The following is a 22,373-nucleotide window of genomic DNA, read 5'->3' on the forward strand; positions in this document are numbered from 1 at the left end:
CGGTTACACGGGAACGACGTAGTGACCTACGTAGGATGTGTAGTGTAGTACGTGTCTCGGTAACCCGGAGTTTTCGACTATTTACCCCTAAATGTAAAAGTGGCAGAAACGACATGAAATATATTTTAAATGTTTGCCCTTACTCGTTCACAATCGTGATAGAAACAGTACTGTATCAATCTTTGCATCTATAAATATAATAGCCAAAATGTCTGCCATGCTCTGTATCTCCTGAATGGTTAATTGTACACAAAAAGTTCCATATAAAAGCACTTATTTTCAAGAGCACATTACAGGAAACGTATTTCTTGTTTTTTTTTTTTGCATTTCCTAGAATTGCATATCGATATCAACGTCGATCCGTCAGTCTTCTTATATGCTAAATAAACAAGCTGAAGAAAACTTATTACGAACAAAAATGTTTCTTTTTGTGAGAGAAGTTCATGAAAAAACGGAGCTTCCTCCATCGACTGACTGAAAGAAATGTTTCGATTATAGAAGCATGAACGAAAAAAAAAACGTTTAAAGAGAGAAATGTGTTTGAGTATATACTTGTTGTTCGCTTTATATTTATTTCTTATTATATTTTTCATGTCGGTATTATATACATCCATCATTTTATTGTACCATGTATAATAGAATACACTGAATATCTACCCTTTGACACTTCTTATAGAAACGGCAACTGTCAAAAACCGCTCACTTTCGTATCGGTCTTTCCTTGCGCCAGCGTGAAAAAAATTCAGCGGCTACTTAGTGAAGCTTAGCGCTTTGTTGTGTTGGATGCATCGAAAACCAAATATTTTTGCCCACAATGTATTATATTCAGTCTCCTTTGCTTGAAAACAAATGCAATGCAATTTTCCTTATTGAAATAACAAGTAGAATGACAAAATACGGTTGTAAACGGCCCACTAGACGATGGTATTGTACATACACTCTGACCCAAGGGACTGGGTTGACTGCACATTTTATATTTATTCATTACTGTCTTTAGGAAAATTAACGTTGAATTGGTTCAACGGGTATTTGCTAGTAATATATGATTCTTCGCATTAGATGTTGTTTAAAATTAGCATTGAAATCACTTGTGTATGTAAACTATACGTGTATTTTCACGTATAATTAACATAGAAATGCTTTTTCTTATTTTGTTATTTGCTGAATTCGTAAAGATTGAAACTCTTACATCTAGACGGTTATCGGCATAGCTGATCAATTTTTTTAGTCTGATGTAAACCAAAAAATATAGAGAAGAAAATTCCTTCCAACGACTTAGATAAGAAACTAAGAGTGTTCCATGTTATTGCAGTACCCTTTTCACAAATATTCTTTTTCCTCTAGAGGATACCCCATTATAGTAACAGACTTTAAGTAAAAGTATTATGTAGTAGCTTAAGGAAGCGTTGATCAGTTTCATGTAGGAGTTAACTGAATCTTTTAGGTAAACATAGCTGACTTGAGTGGTTTTCTGATATCTTGAGCTATTCTGTAATTATTTTTTCAAACAAGATAGAAGACAACTAGTCAATACCACCCGCCGCCAACTCTTGAGGTACTCCTTTACCAACGATTTGTTTGTTTGTTTTTAATTATGCACAAAGCTACACAAGGGTTATCTGTGCTCTGCCCACCACGGGTATCGAAACCCGGTTTCTAGCGTTGTAAATCCGCAGACATACCGCTGTGCCACTGGGGAAACCTTTACCAACAAATAGAGGAAATGACCGTCACATTATAACATCCCGAAGGTTAAAGGTATGTGACGGAATTCGGACCCACGACCTTCATATTGCGAGTCGAATGCCTCTAAACATCAGTCCATGCCATGAAAGCATAAATTATGTATAAATAGATAAAAATAAGCTTAATTTAATTCATGAAAATATATTTAAAAGTTACATTTTTACTTCCATTATTCAACCAAAAATTATATGTATTTTATATTAAGTATTTGAAGATATCATTTCCAATATTATGAGATTTTACTTTACAGCAAATATTCATATATAATAATAACTTCATAATAAAATCAAATAGTTTATGCTGACTCACCAGGGGGACAGCAATATTAGTTGTGTTTTTGTCATTTATGTATTTACGCTTTATATTACTTTCATATAACTTTCCTACCTGTTTTAAGAACCTTGCTCATCAATTCTCTCACAGTTGTGGTTACGTAATCAATCTTTATCTGAATGTTCAGCGTACTACGAGTGTTTTCATTTTTTACGCGGGATTTGTTTTTCGGAAACAGCTGACGTAGTATCATGCCAAAATTTTATCAAAGAACAATTTCTATGTTAAGTTAATGATCGAAAGTTGAAACTATTCAAGCAACGCAATAAATATTAACAGTGAATTACGATGTTGAGAGAAGTAAATTAAAACGTCATGTTTACATGAACGCCAGACACTAACATCATAGAATACGTAGATAACAAGCTACAAATAACAACAAGGAAGCACTTGGGTGCACCATTTGTGTAACTAACTCAATCTTACTATGGTGGAAGTAATTTATAAACTATATATGTCATCAGTTACGAACTAAGCTGAAAATGATAGTAACTAAAACTACTTTTTCTTACAATACACAAACTGTGTTTTTTAGGGCATTATATTGGTCGGCAGTTCAACCATTGCTTCTATGTAAGGAATATTCAAAATTCCCCGACATTAAAAATGCTGAAACATTACTATGATGAAGTTTAAAAATTAGTTGTTTGGAATTTCACTCAAAACTACACGAGGATTAGTCGTCCTTAATTTAGCAGTGATAGACTAAAGGGAAGGCAGCTAGTCATCACCACCCACAGCCAACTCTTGGGCTACTCTTTTACCAACGAATAGTGGGAATAGGCGAATACAGCGCCTTAACAACCGTGCCAGGCCTAAGTTTAGAGAAAACAGAAACGTTAAAAGACTGTTCACTGCTTCATAATTAAGCTGATAAAGTATGTTTTAGGTGCCTTAAAGGAATGACATAACATATTTCATTTAGGACGAATGAGAACTTTGATTACAGAAAATAAAAAGTTTCACTCTTTGTTTGCGTTTTGTTGTGTATATGTGTTTTAATGGAAAAATGTGACTAGAATTTCATAAACGCAAAAGCTTCTAACTGAAAGTTTATTGAAGTCGTTTGAGTGACATTTGAAATACACTTATGCTACATTGATCCAAAATGTTTCTTTATTTTGTGTCTCTCTCTGACTCTATTATTATTTGTTGTATTTGGCAATATAATAATGGCCAACAGATGGCGTATGTATCAGTACTTGGTCGCGCACTATTTGTTTCGGCATTGTACAAATTGCATTGTATATCTATTTCAAAACTTGTTTTTAAAAAACATATCTTAAACGTACATGCAAAATATAAATATTCTACAGTCTTCTATATTCTACTGCTGCAAAAAATATACTTTTTAGCCAAATTAGGTGTTTAATGTTAATTATTAAATGCAGTAAAATATTTTGTAACCTGATGAAATCTGTTCCCAACATTATAAATGATATTAGGTTTTTCGAAGCCTACTTTATTCACTTTGGGTTTCCAAGTAACAAATTCATATTTACGTTATTTTTGATATGCTGTACTGAAACAAGTAGCTTATTCGTACCAAACGCAATATTCCAATTAATTAATTTTGAAAAAAGTAAGCTCGTGTTAAGTTCGTATAATATAGTATATATGAGTAAATAGTCTAAGAATTGAAAACTTGTTTGTGTATTATACCATACAGTACTTAAAATATAACGTTTATAGTTTCAAAACAGCAGTTGAAACAAAAAATGCTTTTCAAAACCACAACGTTTTTAATTTCTGCAAAGTGACAAAAGAAAACACAAGGAAACAAGCAATTTTTATCACGTCCTAAAACTTAAATGAAGAGGGCATGACATGATATAGAGATTAGGATCACAGAATCTGAGGTTTGCGAGACTCGATGCCACCAAACACACTCCTCACTTTCAGCTGTTGATTAATTATAAAATGACAATCAAGCTCTTTTTTTTTGACACATAGAACCGACATTAGGATCACAGAATCTGAGGTTTGCGAGACTCGATGCCACCAAACACACTCCTCACTTTCAGCTGTTGATTAATTATAAAATGACAATCAAGCTCTTTTTTTTTGACACATAGAACCGACCGTTTTAGTCCAATTTCTAACCAAATTGTTACCATCACACTATGTCACTTAAAGGAGTCTGACTCGACCTGGTGGTTAAGTCGTTTGACTAACAAGCTTCAGATCGCGGGTTCGTATCCCCATCTCTGAAGATACTCGCCGTTTCAGCCAATGAGGCGTTATATTACAGTTAAAGGCGTGTTGGTAAAAATGGTAGCCCAAAAGTTTGTTAGTTGCCTTCCTTCTACTCTTTCACTGCTAAATTAGAGACGGCTACCTAGAGAGGAGGCGGGCGCTACCAGGTAAATCTGCCCGAGAAACACTAATGATGCATTAGCATCTAAAGTGCGGCCTAGGAACTCTAAAAATTAAAAATAAATAATTAGATAAAAAAGTCATATATTTTTGAAAATGCACAAGTGATTATTTCTTCTCAAAAGGGTGGTAAACTAATATGCCATTGTATGACTAATAGCGGAAGGTGCTCGAAAAATATCACTGTAGCGTATGATAGTAAATATATTATTATCATTATTTTCTGAGTAATTTTCGTTAAAAAATCTCATACTGTGATAAAGCATTTTTGAACTGGCCACCTTTTAAAATTAAAACCAATATGTAAGAGATAGAAATCAAACAAGGAACCAAACTCTGCGATGAAATAAGTAGTCTGTTTATCTATTCTAAACACTTTAATTTGAGCTTTAGTTATACGTTAATCATAATGTATCCAGTGTTCTAATACCACTTCACGTTATATATATATATATGTAGTTAATTGTGTGATATTCTGTACTACGCCAGCTTTAACGTAAAGGGAATAATGTTATACATTGTTTCAAGGATAACACACAAAGTTCTGTGTTTGAAACATCCAATGTTATGAGTGTGTTATACAGTTATCTATATTTATTTATTTATTTAGCTTTTCTGGTTGTTTTATTATTACTTAATCTGGACTGATTATATTTATGAAGGTTAAAAAATTTAAATTAAAAATATGTTAGCTAGGATCATGAAAAAACTCTGTTGCCTACTAGCAAGAATTATGTACAAAATCACGCTTGTACAACGACATTGGCAAACTTGTCACATGTGCTGTTTTAGTTTAGTTCAGGCATGTTTTAGTTTTATTACCACTTTATTCCACTCTGTGTGATTACCATATGTGTAAGTCAAGGAAAGCCAAAAGGCGTATTTGAGGGTTTACACATTTCTCTTGTTGCCTTAACTTATCCTCATGAAAAATGTTTTGAATAAGTTCTGTGTAACATAAAACTGAAATAAGAAGTCTTACCGAATCAGTTCTTATACAAATGATAAACATAACAACCAAAAATGAACCTTGTAATAATTATAGCTCATTAAAGTATTCTATTATCATATTTACTAATGTATCAAGTTTGATTATTAATGTTCAACCACGTTCCATCCAGTGAATTATCTAGAACATCAATCATCATATAATAATAATAATAACTCCTTATTCAACTTAATGTCAGTTGGTGTAAATTACTAATCACACTTATCAATACTTCTGTTTATATGTCTATGTTTAAATGTTAACATGTACCTCTGCGTGATTCGTGCCTTACTTGGGAACATTCTGCTACCATTAGTAATTAATCATGATGTCATTATTTCTATATGTTTATATATAGAGTACGATATATTTTTACCCTCTGTGCTGAATCAGGCACAAATACTTTCTAAAGATTTGAAACCTAAATAACAATTCATTGAATTGAAAAAAAATCTCATTTTAAATTACTAACAATTTAAAACATTATCGAAAATATATCAAGTTTTCTGTTAAAAGAAATAATTTCAAATCCAGATGGTTTTATTGGAAAACGTTTAGTTGTTCTAAGATATATATATCAAGGATTTGCTATATGTTTACCGCTGTCGTAAGAAATGTGTGAAAATAATCATGGACTCTTCTATCTCAAGATGACTTTAGTATATTTTTGTGTCTTCATTTTCTTTATCTTATAAAACAATAAACATATTCCTGACATTCAATATTTTCTCATACATTCACTTTTGAATATCTAGGAACGATTCATTTGGATGTTGGTTTTATTGCAATATACATTTGCCTTCACTGATTGAAATCCTGTATAAATATTGTTGATCTAGTAAACTGGCAATACGTCAACGAAAGCCTGCTTGAACATCCTACAAACATACAAAAAAGTCGCTCTCATAAAATACACGTTGTATTGTTAGATCCTGCTAAAGCACTTGTTTTTGTTATCATCTTATCCAGATACCACCTTGGAGATATAACGTTGGTCATCCGAGTGTCCTTATACGGAGTGCTCTACTAACGTCATTTTGAAAACTATCTGGTTCCTGAGGTCCATCTAAGTAATACTTTACCTTCAGTCCTTTTAAGAGAACTTATGCGTTTCTTCTGTTGAATTAGGAACAGTGTAATTTTATATTGAAACGTCATTAATATAATAACCTCTTTTGAAGGAGCTGAATATTATAAACACACGTTACTGATTTATACTTTTTTCACTCCAGCTTGCTTGAAGTAGTTATATATGAATAACTTCTCGTCAAAGCAAACTGTCTACATAGCACATAGTTTATTAATACTACAAAATATAAAGCTCTTTTATTATGCAGGATTGTAAACAATAAACATGTATGTTCTATATAATCAGTTTCTTATAAGTGCATAAACAGTGCGATCTATCATTACCTCAAATACGCCCCTCCCCTGACACAACAGCGTAGCGAATCACAATGTCCGCTCCTTAGGATTTTCAAGGTTACGGTCTGATAATATTATAAGTACTAAGATAATTTTGTTTTTCACGTGTTTTCTAATTTTTCTGTTCTCGTTGTGACTGAGATACTTTGGAGCAACCAAGATATTCTAATTATGCAACATCAAGGAAAATTGATGAACTCTACATTCTTCGTCATGCATTAGACCGCAGTCTACCAGTAGAGAGTTGCTATTTCAAGATCACCATCAGTGCTACTCAAGCATGTAATACCGACTCTAAACCTGAACCAGTAACATATCTAGTTTACTTTATTACTTTAGGTTGACCATTTTTACTTATTGTGAAACATGTTAAATATTTCTATTAGGCAATTTTTAATATCTTACATCCATTCATAATTAGTCATTTTCAAGAAACACTGACCTCTAGCAGAATATAAAGGTGTTCCCACAGGGTTCCAGAGTAAGCACATCTTTTAACGCAGAGAAGTTCAACGTCCTGTCATTTGCTGTGTTCACGGTCGCTGTACGAAAGATAGGTCAGAGATAGGTAGCGTCTTGGCAGACGTTTTGCAGGTATGTCACTGACCTGCAGTGAATCTCCGCCATACAGATATTCTTTTCACACCCTATTCGTATATCCAGTTGACCGTAACCTTGATAACTATGTTGCTTCCGAGGTAACACGAGTGCATTTTGAATTGGATGGTGGAACTAAACTACGTATTTATGGATATTAATAAGCTTTTCAACCAAAGTTGTTACTAGAAGCACTTGTAGACATTTGTAAATATTGCCTGAAAAAAAACAAAAACTCATAAACCAAAAATCCTACCTTGAAAGTCTCATACGGGGCAAATCGAGAAGAGTGTAAATGTTTAGAGTGAATCGGAATTTCGTTAGTGAATTTCGTTGCAATAGTGTTGTCATCGGAAAATTTCGCTTCTATAGGTTGTATGTGAATGAAAATTTACTTTCCTAGATATTCATTTGATACCTATCTTTTTATTACAGAAATAAACTGAAATATACTTTATAAATCAGAAAAACCGAAACAAACGGCGTTTATAAACATAATAAAATATTTAATGATAAATGAAAAAAACGTGAGTGAACAAGTGCGGCAGCTAATCAACGCATGATTATTTTTACTTAATTATAAGTATATGTACAAATATAACAAATTATGTATAAAGAACGTGCTAGAAACTTGTAACTATATATAAAGTCAATAAATCATCTATAATGTCTGCTGTTATTTTTGGACATAAACACTGATGTGTAGAGAATAGACTGGAGACTCCTCCCAAAATCCTTAGAATTCATAATTTTATTTTACTAGTATATTTCCGTCTACCTAATCTTGCAGGAAAACTAAGCATACTAAAGATATGTGTATATATATGTATTGACTATTTTTGTTAACATATGTCTAGATTATACGGTTACACTGTGTAAAGATGGACAATGACCTTTTCCTCTTGTGAATCAAGTGATATGATGCATGTCGATTGTGGGTAATTGTATTGACTTGTAGCTTGGCAAGTCTAAGACTGAGAGGGACAGTCTCTATACGATTCTGAGTCATTTTTGGGTAATTCAACCCAACCCAGCTGAATGAGATTGGAGGTGCAGCTGAAGTATGACATCCACCAGCCCAATCGTTTAACCAACAGCTGCGACAGTAAGTACCATCTAGTGAAGGTGGTGATCCATAGGACAGTCACAAACATTTTCATAATGGTAGATGTGTTACCACTGTGACCATGAGCCATGGAGAAACCTGTTACCATGCAGAGTTCATGAAACAATTTCCTATTTCATTTCGTTATTCTGTACCTCGGGATTAGGACACACCTACTACACTGCACCCCTAATATTTAGGATGTTACAACCTAGAATTGAGTAATACTTCTTAGGACTCACGGGTCTTTGTGAGTGAGGCTACGTAGATTTCTTCCCTGAGATTTAAGAGTGTGGCTACAGAAAAAAGATTTGGACTGTTTATTGAAGCATTTCAAGCAGTTAACTGCTTAGAATAATTCGATATGAAAGAAGGCAGTGCCATGACTGATATTGGGTTTGGACAGTCTGGCACATAACTTATTTCATCTCGTTATTCTGCACCTCAGAATCAGGGCCCACCTACCACACTGCACCCCTAACGTTTAGACAGTCTGGAACTTAACGCAAATCAGGCACATGAGTGAGTTATGACTTTGCAACTGGGATACATTCATGGGCGAGTTATGCCAACATTTCAAAAAAGTGGTCTAACAGAGTACTTTGCCACTTTCATTGAGGATCTGTGCCATATACATGGGTAGGTGCATCACACAATGGCATTATCATATTGTGAAAATATCCTCACAGATAAGATCATTGACGACTACCAAGTGAATCAAAAGAGGAAAAATCTTGCATTGACTGCTGCAGTGACTGTACCTCATCCAGACTACTCTTCTGAAGTAGCTGCATATCTCTTAGCCCATGATAGACCTCGAATGCATTTACTACACCAGAATTTGAGACTGAATAGTCAGATTACAGTTAGAGTACTGTCTTACATGATATTACTCAGCTGATGAAGAGTAAGATGCTGAAAATACTGATTTTGCTGTCTGATAGCAGTCAGATGAGGAAGCACAAATATGGGAGTCATTAGAAAGCTGTGATGATCAGCAATGATGTTAATGATGACCTGGTTGTTATGGCTGGGATTAACTGCAATACCAGTAATTAGGACAGTTATTTGGTTGCATAATCAAAGATTCAAAAGAAGTTGTTTTTACTTACTTTTCAACCTACCAAGTAGTGTTTTCTGATAAATCTCGTGTTCTGTATTGTGTTATTGATTATTACAAAATTAGGGCACTTTGTTAATATGTGAGTGAGGGAGCTGTAATCTTTTTCAGTACAGAATATGTATAACGAAGTTATGAATATAAGTGGAAAAGTCCTTCTTCACTGGATGTTGCCTATAATTAATTTTTGTGTTACTGACTGTTGTGAGTTGATCAGCTCACAACTGGTGATGTAGTATTATAATAATTTCGCTACTGGTGTTTGTGGCCATCAAAGTAAATACAAAATATTGTATTTACTCATATCTTACTGCAAAGCCCCTTTCAGTTCTTAACAGCACACACGCATATCAAATTTTAAAATGTAAACACAATTATTAATTATAAATCTATATCAACATTTCTATCTCAAAAATATCTTACAATTGACATTTTATTACGCTGTGAAATTTATTTAGTTTAATTCACAAAGAAAACTGAAAACATGTACCAACTTTCACCTCTGTACACTTCCAAGGCGTTTCATCTGTAAACAATGCACTTCTTAATTTTTTGTTAGAATGTTTCTGCCCAACCCATTACAAAGGTTTATATTTACCACATATATATATATATATAATTTCTTGAGAATATACTTATCTATGTCTTGTTACTCACGTAATTTTCTTTCTCTGTCAGTGGTTTTATAACTATAGCCTTTTGTTTTTACCTTTTTATTATATTAAAGCACATGGTCTGACCAATCATTAAAGAAACATAGCTTTGCAAAACAACCACAGACAATGTTTGAATATGACTGGTTAGAGCAAAATATACAGAAAAGGCATTTGAGCAGTATTTTATGGCTTTATAGAAAATTGACTACCTGGTGCTTCTGTAGAGATGAACAAAGTAATCTTATGAGAACATCAGAAAATGTAGGAGCAAACCATAAGTGTTTGTGTATTAAATTATGTATGTTTGAAAGCTACAGATATTTCTTCCATGGAAAAACACTAAGTAAGCTAAGTTAGGTTTAACAAATATGAAGATGATAACAAAATATTCCAATAACTCAAATCCTTATTTACCGAGCATTATTGTTAAGTTTATCGCATTCAAACATTAATATTTGCCAAATTATCCAGATGAGTCACTTCTGTAGAAGTAGACTATTCCAAGAGTTTCTTATTCGATGGTCTAGAAGACATTAGTGATTATCTAGCAGTCCCAAAGATCCTGAATGATAACCTAGTATTTAGCCCAGCAGAAATAGAGCTAATTAATGTAGATAAGTTTCTAATCCATTCATTTGGCACACAGGTTTTGACAGAAGCCATAAATTGATGGCTCCCATTGAGCCCTGACCAACTGTCAACCTCCATAGTGCCGTGAGATGTACCATATGAGTAAAAAAATCAGCGCCTGGCCGTACCTCCTGTTATTTGTGATTACTACCAAAAATTCACTCAGTGCATCTGAGAATATAATACCACATAAATAACCATATTACGGTTATGTACAAGTTTAAGTCACGATAATGAATACAATATGCTTATACATCCAGAACACATTATAAAAAGTGACATCTTCAACTTGAAAATTATAATTTTTAACTTAGAAACTTTTTGTCATTTAATTCAAACGATGTCGTAGAATCAGCAGAATTAAACTGTTCATCAATAATTATCTAGGAAGTAGAGGCCTACAAATTACGATTACATTAACATTTTTGAATGACGAAGAACACTTAGTTGATCTGCTTACTCGGTTTATTCAAAAGATTATCAATGATTTCTATCCCGGTTCACATAGGATTCTATCTGCACGTAGTTTTCATAACATAATTAGTATACTTGATTTCAACTTAAACGATGATCCTTAATTTGAGTTACGATACTGATTATAGTATACATGTCTCCTTGAATCAAACGATATTGACTGTATTATGTTTTATCAACTTAATTCAGACGGTATTACTTTAGAGTTCACTTTATCGCTTTAAATCCAACGATACTCATTTTGGTGTTCTTGGCCTTATTGAATCAAACGATATTAAAGAAAACATACTGTGGCTCACACAGCATTGTAGGATCAGTATATTTCTTTGTGTATGTATGTGTGTGAATCATCGAATCAAGGGATGCAGTTGTTATGGTATCTTGATCAATATATTTTAGTGATCGAAACTGTACTAAGTGAAAAGAAACTTTACTAACAGGTGACTTACCACTTAATCACTGAAGTATTAAACATATATAAAACGAAATATTTTATTAGTAGGTTTACAATTAGATCTTTAAGCAATACTCTAGTATCAATATATTATTCGTAGCTAGCAAAACGAAACATTAATATTAGTAGATTTGTCTGTAGTTCTTTCAACGATACCATAGCATCATTATAAGTTTTTATTGTGAATAGAGCGACATGATTTCTTTACGATACTGTAGTATCTATAAAGTATTCGTCAATAATAAAATAAACTACTGTATCAGTAGCTTTGCTATTGGTCAAACGTTATTGAGGTATCAATATATTTAATTCGGTAATAAAAAAAAGCTAGTTCCTTGGACCTTTTATTATTTCATCAAAGATCTTTAAATCCATTAATAGATTACCAGATCATCCGGTGATTGTCTAAGCCGTGTAAATGCAGAAATGTAGTCAAATGCTGATTAAAGTGCAAAGCAATGAGTAAGACCAAAAATTTTTGTACGTCCACAGGGACACGTTGGTGGGCGCTCATTTACCAAGATCGTCATTATAAAATACCATCTTTTGAGTGATTTTCCAAATCTTCCTGGCGTCTCAATATATCGCCAAGCGTACCTGAAAAAGAATACTCCTGTCACCAGGAAAGGATTAGGCCGCTAACAGCTGGTAACTTCTGGACACAAAGAAAAATCGATTGTACATGCTTATAAGGTGCAATAGGCATTAAACTGTCTCCCTTCAAACCGATTCCTCCAACAGTGGCTAGAGATGTTGTTATAGCTATCATATGGTAACCAACAACCAGTTTGAAAATACCTTAACTCAGATATAAACAGGAAAGCACAAATTCAGTAGACGATGATCTGAAGCATGAGATATGGTCTGATAACTCACACTTCATCATTTTCGGTACTTATTAACGTTAAAGTTAAAATATGGCACTTAACCCTGTTTATGTTGTTCTCACAGTGCAAGCTGATGAAGGTGGGGTAAAGGTGTGGGGAATAATTTAGTGGCAGGAGCTGAGTTTATTTATTTTTTATTCCTTTACAGTGGCAGATCCCATAGAAATTATACTTGAATAATATTGTAGATTATGTCCACTCCACAATACTGCAATTCCAGTGGATGGACAATGGTATAATATATTGTACTCTTCCTGTTGGAAATGGGTTAGAAGAGCATAAAATTGATTTCGTTCCTCTTCTTAGGCCAGCACAGGTATTATATCTCCACCCAAAGGAGCACCTTTGGAATGGTCTTGTATCTTAATTAGAATAATATTTATTGTCCTGTTTGACTGAAATATGGTCAAGGATGGAGTAACTTTCTGCCTGTACCATCACCGAGTTATTAATTCTGCTTGAACAGTAGTACTTACCTGTGATGGGGTGTAAGATAGCTCATATTATAGTGTTCTTTCTTCTTCTTTGTCTTTACCCCCTTATTTATTTATAAGAATAAACAACAATATATAACTGGCGAATATTGTTTCATCAGTTAAATTAAACGAAAAAGACTATTGTTAAATAATCATTTCTGAAAGCATTACTACAAGTATCTTTTTATTTTAAGTTACATATGTTCTGTAGATATTTGTAGATTGTATAATAATCAGGCTATTGTTATCATTGACACTTTTTTTCTTGAAAAAGTTTTACACAGGTCCTATAACTTACTGTGAAGCTTTTAAGTTTTTAAAGCAAATCTTGTGAGGTACTTGGAAACGATTTTGCATGGCCTGATTTTTTAATATGTAAAACGTTTTATGAAATCGAAACTTCACGTAAAATTTCTTAAATATTTTAATTAGTTTATTTTTTAATATTCTGTGACATCACAAAAAAGTTTATACATCATAATGCATAGATTTCGTTATGACGTTACTGATCAATATTTTATGCCCCTTTTGAAATGATGTCAACCAAGTAGTACTGGCCAAGAACAAAAATTTAGTCCTGGATAAAAACTAACATCATAAATATTTCTTTAGTTTCATGCGCTAATAAACTGAACTTTCCAAATGGAGAGCTGTGTGTTTTGAAACGAATTCTGATTTCATCACGTGAGAGCTCTTTAATTCTTTCAGAAAGTGATTATTAATTATATTTGTTTAGGCGATCCCTAGGAGATCCATCCAGTAATCCAGTCGAGATGTTTCGTTAACCCTTCTCCAGGCTGTTATTTTAAGTTTACATATGTACCACAGCATTAATCCCCATTAATGATCTCGTAACAGCAAACCATCAGTATACAAACAAGGGCAACATTTCTATCCAGTATCAGACATTGATATAAGTTTCTGTAAAAAAACAACAATGTTTTAAATAAATAAATAAAATCATAGATAAATTGGTTTTGTTCGAAAGAATATGCGAAGTATACCTGATCTGATGATCGTTCGGAATAAAACATACTATTAAATAGAATAAGTACGATAAAACAATAAGTTATCTGCTGCTCTACATTTCTTTGGAGGATTAAGGTTAACTTTCAGTTGGTGTAAACTATTCACTGGAACTGCTTTGACAGTTCATAAACTTTCCATAGAATCAAACCAAACTCCGAAATCATGACCGTACATTATGTGAAATATATATACAAGTATCATTTATCGAATCATCATCTACATCTCCTGATGACCTTTGTCCATATGTTCACTTTGTGTTTGCAGGAAGAACTGGGCGGTGTGAGGACAACGGCTGTATACAACTTCACAGTCAGCCTGTCTGTTTAATCCATACTGGGCAGCATCCGTGTATGTCCAAAAGATGACTTTAGCCAGAGGAATGATCTCAGTGTCTTCCAGCTCATGTTCCATCCTAAAACATTTTTAACTATTTAGTTATACATTTATTGGAGCAGAATCATCCCACATAATGAATAAGGCAATTTTAGTTAAAAAAAGCTAAATGGTGTTAAAGAAGTAAAACAATGAACAAAAACCAACCTTATGGAAAGGTGAAGATCTCCTTCAACAGAAGCTGGTTAGTAAATGAGCTGTGTAAACCATTCAATCATACTATCCAACTTTAGATTATACATAAACGGTGGATAGTACATTGTATATTCTAGTATGTATACCCCACCCCTCTTTCCCCATATTAGGATTTTTCTAATGAGAAGTAAAACCTAAGAATGACAGAATATTTAAGTTTTATATCAAATTGGGTTACTTATTTTTGTTTTTGAGAATAGCTTTTTCTTTAAATATTTTTTGGAGACAAAGAAACAAATTACAAACTTATACGAGTAAACTGATATCGTTCACTAGCTGAAGAGGTAACATTTTACCCCAAACTGCATGAAACTTTCAAAAAAATTAAACATAAATATCTGTTCTAATCAGCACTGCAGGATTTAATTCAGTTGGAATTCTTAAGATAATTTATTTAGCTGTAAAATGTATGTTTTTATTATTCAAGTGTGGTTATTTCACAATTTTGGGTTTTGACAAGGTAACTTTGGTTAAAACGTAAACGATAAATATAATTATTATTAAATGCAATTTTTATGAAATATTTCTCGTATTATCAAGTTCATGAATACATACTAATGAAATTATTCATTTGAATGAATTGCGTATTAGCATACGTAAAGAGGCAACAGTTAAGGTAATATATTTAACAAAGTTGACCAACCTTACTTTCTCTTGTTCCAGATTCTAAAATTGTGCATCATCTTACACATAACCAACAATTGACCTTAACACCCTTATCTCGAATATTAAAATATATACATATATAGTTTACTTTCTCAGACCTAAACTTCCTGTTTTTATATTTTGCAGCAACGCTCTTCGTAATTTTATCCTTTATTTAATAAACAGATAAAGTAACATATCGTTTTCAATATTTAGCTTTGTAATCTTAAAATTTTCTTTATTTTCCTTCTCTTTTTAAATAGGCTTAGCATCACAACCTTTTGTATAGATATTGTTGTATAAAAGTAAGGTGTTTAAGTTTCCTAATTTATTGTTTGCATCGATTCTTTACATGCTCTATAAAGAGTAAGTAATATCTCCTTGGATAACACTGATAATATCTAACCGCAAAGCATGATTAACGTTTTATAGGTATTAATCCTGAAACGTATTTTTTATCTTGTTTTTTCAAACTGTAAAATATATGCGTTATGAATAAGTTATTTGTAGTGTACAATTTTGATCCCCCCCCTTTTTACTGGAAATTCATCTGTTATTTATCCAATTCATATATAGATTAAATTCTAAATTATTGGTGTTATCTCACCTAAGTTTACGAGAAAGTAATTCAAATGGTTAAACTTATTATTGTCTTAACGTACATTTAGGGTTACTAACATAAACATTGTGGTAAGCTAGCTAGAATCTGCACAAGATGATAAGTTGGAATATGAAGATTAACTTCTAACCTGATTAGTTCGATAATTTTATCGCCAAAGTTGCCTAGAACTGATTTACGGCCTTCACGGTGTGCCTCGCAGATTGCTCGAAGTTTACATTCATTTTCCTCTATGTTGTACTGATGAAAAGTATTTTCCAATTCGGCCATGATGTCGTACAAGTTTCGAGCATACAAAAGCGCTTTCCCAGCTCTGTCCCACAAATCTCGTTTATTTCGATATGTAACTGTTGGAGAATAGACTCGCCTGAAGGCAAGGTTCGTTCCAAAGAAAGGTAACAACGATTGAGCACCCATTGCAAGAAGGGCCATTAAAGGTACCATCACAAGACCGGCTAAAGCCAAATCGCTGGAACCTCCTAGCAGATCCAAGAGTCCTCCGAGTTGCCTGCCAACTTCAGTCAGTGTGGCATCCATCTCACTGTCGTCACTATTCTTAGAGGAGTCTTGGCTGGAGAATACCATGGAAAAAAGCCCCAGACACAAGAAAAGGATTACCTGAAGGTGTACCCGGTTGTTCATTTTCTGTAAAAAGTTACAATTCAAGTTCTTTGAGGAAACAGAGAAAGACAAACTTGTTAAACAACGTCTTTCAATCAAATAAAAGTGACAAAGGTGGAAATTAATATAGAAAGATTAGCTTCGTATTAAAAATTTAGAGAAGAAAAAAATTTTACTTGTATTTTTGACAAAACTACAAAGGCTATTTGCCGCTTTTCCTAATTTTGAACTTTAGATCAATGGGAAAGCAGCCAGTCAAGTCAGTTACTTCCTACCACCCTCCACCCACGCTAAGGGATTTACTCTAACTTTCATAATGCACCTAAATCTCACAGTACGGATATAATGTGTTGCATCGCACAGTTTCGAACCCGGCTTGTAAGCTCCGTTAGATCTACCACAGCTTATTTCTGTGCTTAAGATTTAAATATTGTTTAGGTAAGTTTTTTTGATGAAATGAAAGGAACTTATTTTGTTAACAATGATGCAATGAACTTATTCTCAAATCATTGTTCAGGCAAGTTAGAGCTTTTAAGAGATATATTAAACAATGTAATACCTAACAATATTTCTCATAATATTAAAGAACAGTTAACTCAAACGTAATCTAATAAGCCAAGGTAAGTATAAGCAGTATGAGAAAAAGAACTGGAATGACTAAATTATTTCAGTAATATTTTACTGATACGTAGTTTTTCTTGCTACATTGAAATTTACAGTTTTTGTTTCATTTTTTCGTTATTTGTGTGTCCAGAAATATCAACTACAAAAATACGTTACTCAGAAATTAATATAGTCTGGGAGAACACACAGCTCTCATAGTTTGTAATTATAATGAGACTAGTCATTAAAGAAAAGGCTTATTGTTAATATACATGAAAAGGTAGGAAAGGAAAAAAAATATAGAATCATTTATTCAATATACAATTACTTATAATATAGTATTTCTTGTTTTTTAACCGATAGATTGTTGTATAACTTGATTGAAATCAAAATACTTATTTTAAACTTACTGGATTTGCGCAACTTTCTCCCTCTCTCGGTTGATGATAGTGGACGAAGCGTATTGAAGCAAGAAAAACACTAGACTGACTGAACTCAGATTGGTCAAATACAACTATATATACTCACGGAAGTTAGAGCAGATTCCCCGAGGTAGAATTCCTTCCATGTTGCTAAGACCACTTTCATTAACGTAATAATCGTTGTTTACTTCCCTGATCTGCCTTCTCCCCTCTTACCTTACCTCCGTTCTCTCACCCGACAACTCCTTTCGGGTGAGAGAGCGAAGACCCCACTTTTACCTTTTCCACTGAATATCGTAATGTAAAAACAGGACTTCAGTAAATAGAATGAAACAAATAGTCTGGATAGTTTACGAAGTATTGTCATTTCTGTTCTATTGTTACTTTGTTAAGTGTTAAACCAGTGAATATACCTTCAATTCTTTTTGGCCGTCAGCGAAAGTTTGTGAAAAAGGCAGCGACAATTTTTTTTTGTCTCTACAAATATTGTGACACGCGTGTTAACTTAGTCATCATGTGAATTACATCATGAAAGGTTATGTGCAATTTTGTAATGACAATAATATATAAGTATATATATTGTTATTACAAACGTGTTATATATATGTGTGTAATACAAATAATGATACAAAGCTATATAATATGCAATATACATATATATATATAATTAAATCTGTAGTCCGGCTATATATATGCATGTACACTGTCCTAGCTAATCTATGTCCTCTTGTAACACATTCATGTATGTCACGTATTTTGAAAAAAGACAGGAAGTTTTATTTATGACTCTAGTAGGTAACGATCTGAAGAACTGATACTTTTTTATAAGCCACTATTTTTTCACTGCGAATAATGTTTATTGTTTACTTTTAAGCATAAAGCTGCAAAATAGTCTATCTGCTCTATGCCCACAGTAGGGATCTAACCTCGAATATTAACTTATTATCCTCTAATCTACCGTTGAGTTATCATACACACTAGAAAAAAAAAGACGTCCAAGTTTTATTGTGTGCTCAGTGGTTAAGTTATGTTATGAAAATGTTCTTCTAGTGAGCTGCTTGTTAAACACTGGAAAGCTGTTGGAAACTTCGCAAAGTTAGTTAAAGTTGTTCAAATGCTGCTCATTTATCGGTTAATAGCACTACTCACTATTAGATGACTAACACACAGCCAGGCTTAGTATTATCTCTGTCTCGGGTTGAGATTGGACTGGTAACTCATCTGGTAAATAACAACTATAATTATTCATAATAGCGAAATTAATCTAAGGTTGTTGACTGATGTTCTGTTTCTGTGAATGAGCTTTAACAACACCGGGCACCTACTGGTTTCAAGTACTTTCACAACTGCAAGTCAAACTATTTGCTGCCAGCTTGCTATGTAAACAAAGGGAAATAGAAAAACAATAACACCTTGTTATATAATTCAAAATAAGAACGAAAGAGATCAATTTTCCTAACCTGTTTTTTATTTAATTAAACAGTTTACAGTTATACGAATGTGGCTGTTTTTGTAAACGTATCCGTTCAGCCAATTGACAGCTTTAGACAAGATAAAAATGCGTATATAATATGAATGTGGTTTTATGTAAACCAAGAATATACTAGATAGCTGACTGTTACAGTTAGATGAAGATATGGACATATGTTGACTTTTTTTGAAAAACAAACTTGGTAAAATGACAAATATTTTATTGGTACTTGACTGGTACCTTATATCAAGGTTAATTTTGTTTTTTTGGTAGTTGACTGGTACTTTATAACAAGTTAATTATTTTATCGGTAGTTCACTGGTACCTCGTACCAAGCTTGATTGATACTTTGTAGCAATGTTAATATTTCATTGTTAGTTCACTGGTACTTTAGAAAATATAAACATTTTATTGGCAGTCGTCTGGTACTTTTAACTTGTAATAAATGAATACGGTATATATTTTTACACCTTATTTACTTGTTACACACGTTTGTTTGTTTATTTGCTTGTAGTTAAGCACAAAGCTACACAATGGGCTATCTGTGCTGAGCCCACCACGGCTATCGAAACCCGGTTTCTAGCGTTATAAGTCTCTAGGCTTACCGCTGTGCCATTGGAGGGGGTTGGTACAAACGTTAGATGAACGAACTGTTTATACGCCTCTGTTTATTAGTTTATTCAAAATATATTTATAAGTCAACTGTACGACAACAGTGTAAGCGCCGAAAAGGTATGACGTGTAATAATAATTCCCATAATAATTTATCCCCTTTATACTCTTCAACGAATGTTCTTGTTATATTTAAAACACAGTTACACGACACCGTACATGCTACTGTAAAAATAAAATGATAAGACAAGTGAGAGTTAATATTGTTACGTCTTTGTTCGTTTGTTAATTTCCCGTAAAATTTCTTCCCGAAAAACTTCAGCGATACAAGTTCTTTTTTAAATAAAACTAGTTTATTCTTTCTCAATACAACTTTGCGATACACAGAATTTCCACAGTCACTTTCACTTAAACACACGCTATAATTCACAACGATTCACGCACTTTACTTACGACTTGACTCGATTATCTGTTATATAAAATAAAATAGGTTTTGATACAACTAATTACCCTTTTTCAGAAGATAACTTTAATATTCTGGCAGCTGGTCTAACCTAAAGCTAATAACCAAATAAACTTCCTTTATTCAACAACAAAACACTCAACTAAATAATGCAATTTGTTTTCCTGTTAAGTATGTTATTTTGCCATGTTTTTTTTACTGCACCATTGTTTATTTCTTTGTATTGAACATTTCTTTATATTACAAGTAACGGTTCTCAATTACTGTTTTTATTTTAGAGTATGCTGATGATGGGATTGGTATATTAAGAAACGTCTATTGCTGTAAATAAACCTGTTGAGAAAAATGTTTGCTATATCGTGGTGCTTCTTTCTTATAATCAAATTAGCAGAGGCTCGCAAAACGTTTGCGGTCAAATTAGTATCTTTATTGCAACAGTACTTCCTTAAACACAAGATTGCTAGAAGAATATAAAGAATTCATCAAACACCGCAATCTATAAGTCCACTTGTCTTAGGCCTAACATCAGTTAAGCCTTTATTACATACGGCCTATATTCGATTAAGAGGTAAATTAACACTGTAACTTGTTTACGTCATTTGCTTCAGTTTAGTTAGGGCTAAACTTTACCGGTCTTAATACTATCAATGTTATTCTATGACCTCTAACATTAGACCTTTTTAAAAACTTTGATCAGCTGTTGTATAAAATGTCTACTAAAGTATATATACATCCGCCTTTTGTTTACATCCGTTGATATGAAGTGCGCGCGCATTTTCAGAACAGACAGAAACTGAGTATTATTATAATAGATTAAGGTTTCTGCCCAGTGAATCCATTGGAAGAAGTACCTGTTTTGTTTCAGAATTAGTGATACAGCTATAAGAAACATTGGTGATAGTCTGAGTAGAAAAATGAAAGAAATTACAGATAATTACTGCTTATCGTCAATCCAAAGTCTTGAAATAGATTCTTATGTCACAAAAACATATAATAGTAGTAATGAAGCTACAGGATTTACAATTCGCGGTGATAAAAAATGTCAAATATGTACTTCTACATTCAGAAGAAATATGACGGATATGAAATGCTCTTATTTCGACAAGAAATCATTGAGTGAAGCTATATTGTGCTATCTGCTTTGTACAACGTGACGAATCGAACCCCGGATTTTAGAGTTGTAAGTCTTTAGACTTACTGCTGTCCCACAGAGGGACAAAAAACCATAGACTTAAGTATTATACTTGCATGCTAAATTGCTTAATTTTCTGTCTTCCGGTGGGACAGTGGTAAGTATACGGATTTACAACGCTTCGGTAGACATAGCAGACAGTCAGACATGGCTTGGCTATAAGAAAAACACGCACATGCTTAATTTTCGATTATCAATATGTTGGTCATATTAAAAATAAATGCCATGTATAAAAAGAAAATGTCAAATTCCTTTTATGGGCTTAAATGATTTTTATGATAGCTTTAAAGAGCCTTATTTCTTTTCTGCACCTCTTAAAAATTTAGAGAAAAAATAATAAATTAAACTAAATAGTCTTCCTAGATACTTCGATGTTACGCAATATAATAAAAAAAGAGTTACAAAACACCTACCTGAGTAATTCGATGCTGATAGAAATTGCAAGTGGGTCATACCATAGTTACAACTGGCTGCGGACAGAGAATTTTGATTTGACTAGGAGGTTTGGGTTTAAGTATCTGGATCACACGCCTTAATTACTGAATATACATTGCTGAAAGCAATTACGGAGTCATCGGACTTTATTCCAGCTATGATAAAATGTAACTACTGTTACTATGTAATGCATGCAAATAAACTCAAGGTATTAGTGATATTGTCACGACAGCGGAAGTCAAGTAACGCTGGTAACACGTGATGAGTTTCTAGAAGGATCATGAAGGCTCGAGTGTTTGCCAGACGCCCTCTATTTTAATATATAAGCCCGGCAAATAATGTGGAGATAATAATTGCAGATAGAGAGATATAGAGACAGATAATTGAGTCAAGTGAGCGGTAGTGA

The 22,373-nt window shown here is 33.1% G+C and overlaps 1 protein-coding gene across 1 annotated transcript; it reads right to left on the reverse strand.

Moving 5' to 3' along the window:
* Positions 1–14,512: 14,512 nt before the first annotated feature.
* On the reverse strand, positions 14,513–16,733 carry LOC111085762. The gene is made up of 2 exons (XM_022385890.1): positions 16,279–16,733; positions 14,513–14,708 (listed from the first exon to the last, which is right to left on the reverse strand). Exons 1-2 carry the CDS (start codon positions 16,731–16,733, stop codon positions 14,513–14,515), a joined length of 651 nt encoding a protein of 216 aa, XP_022241598.1.
* Positions 16,734–22,373: the final 5,640 nt, after the last annotated feature.

Source organism: Limulus polyphemus, unplaced genomic scaffold, assembly GCF_000517525.1.
Source record: "Limulus polyphemus unplaced genomic scaffold, Limulus_polyphemus-2.1.2 Scaffold602, whole genome shotgun sequence".
NCBI lineage: Eukaryota > Metazoa > Arthropoda > Merostomata > Xiphosura > Limulidae > Limulus > Limulus polyphemus.

Excerpts from the sequence above, each read along its gene's own strand:
- LOC111085762 (XM_022385890.1), bottom strand. The coding sequence starts at position 16,733 with ATGGTATTCTCCAGCCAAGACTCCTCTAAGAATAGTGACGACAGTGAG. Across the intron at positions 14,709-16,278 it reads AAAATTATCGAACTAATCAG|GATGGAACATGAGCTGGAAG; the intron begins GTTAGAAGTTAA and ends AAAATGTTTTAG.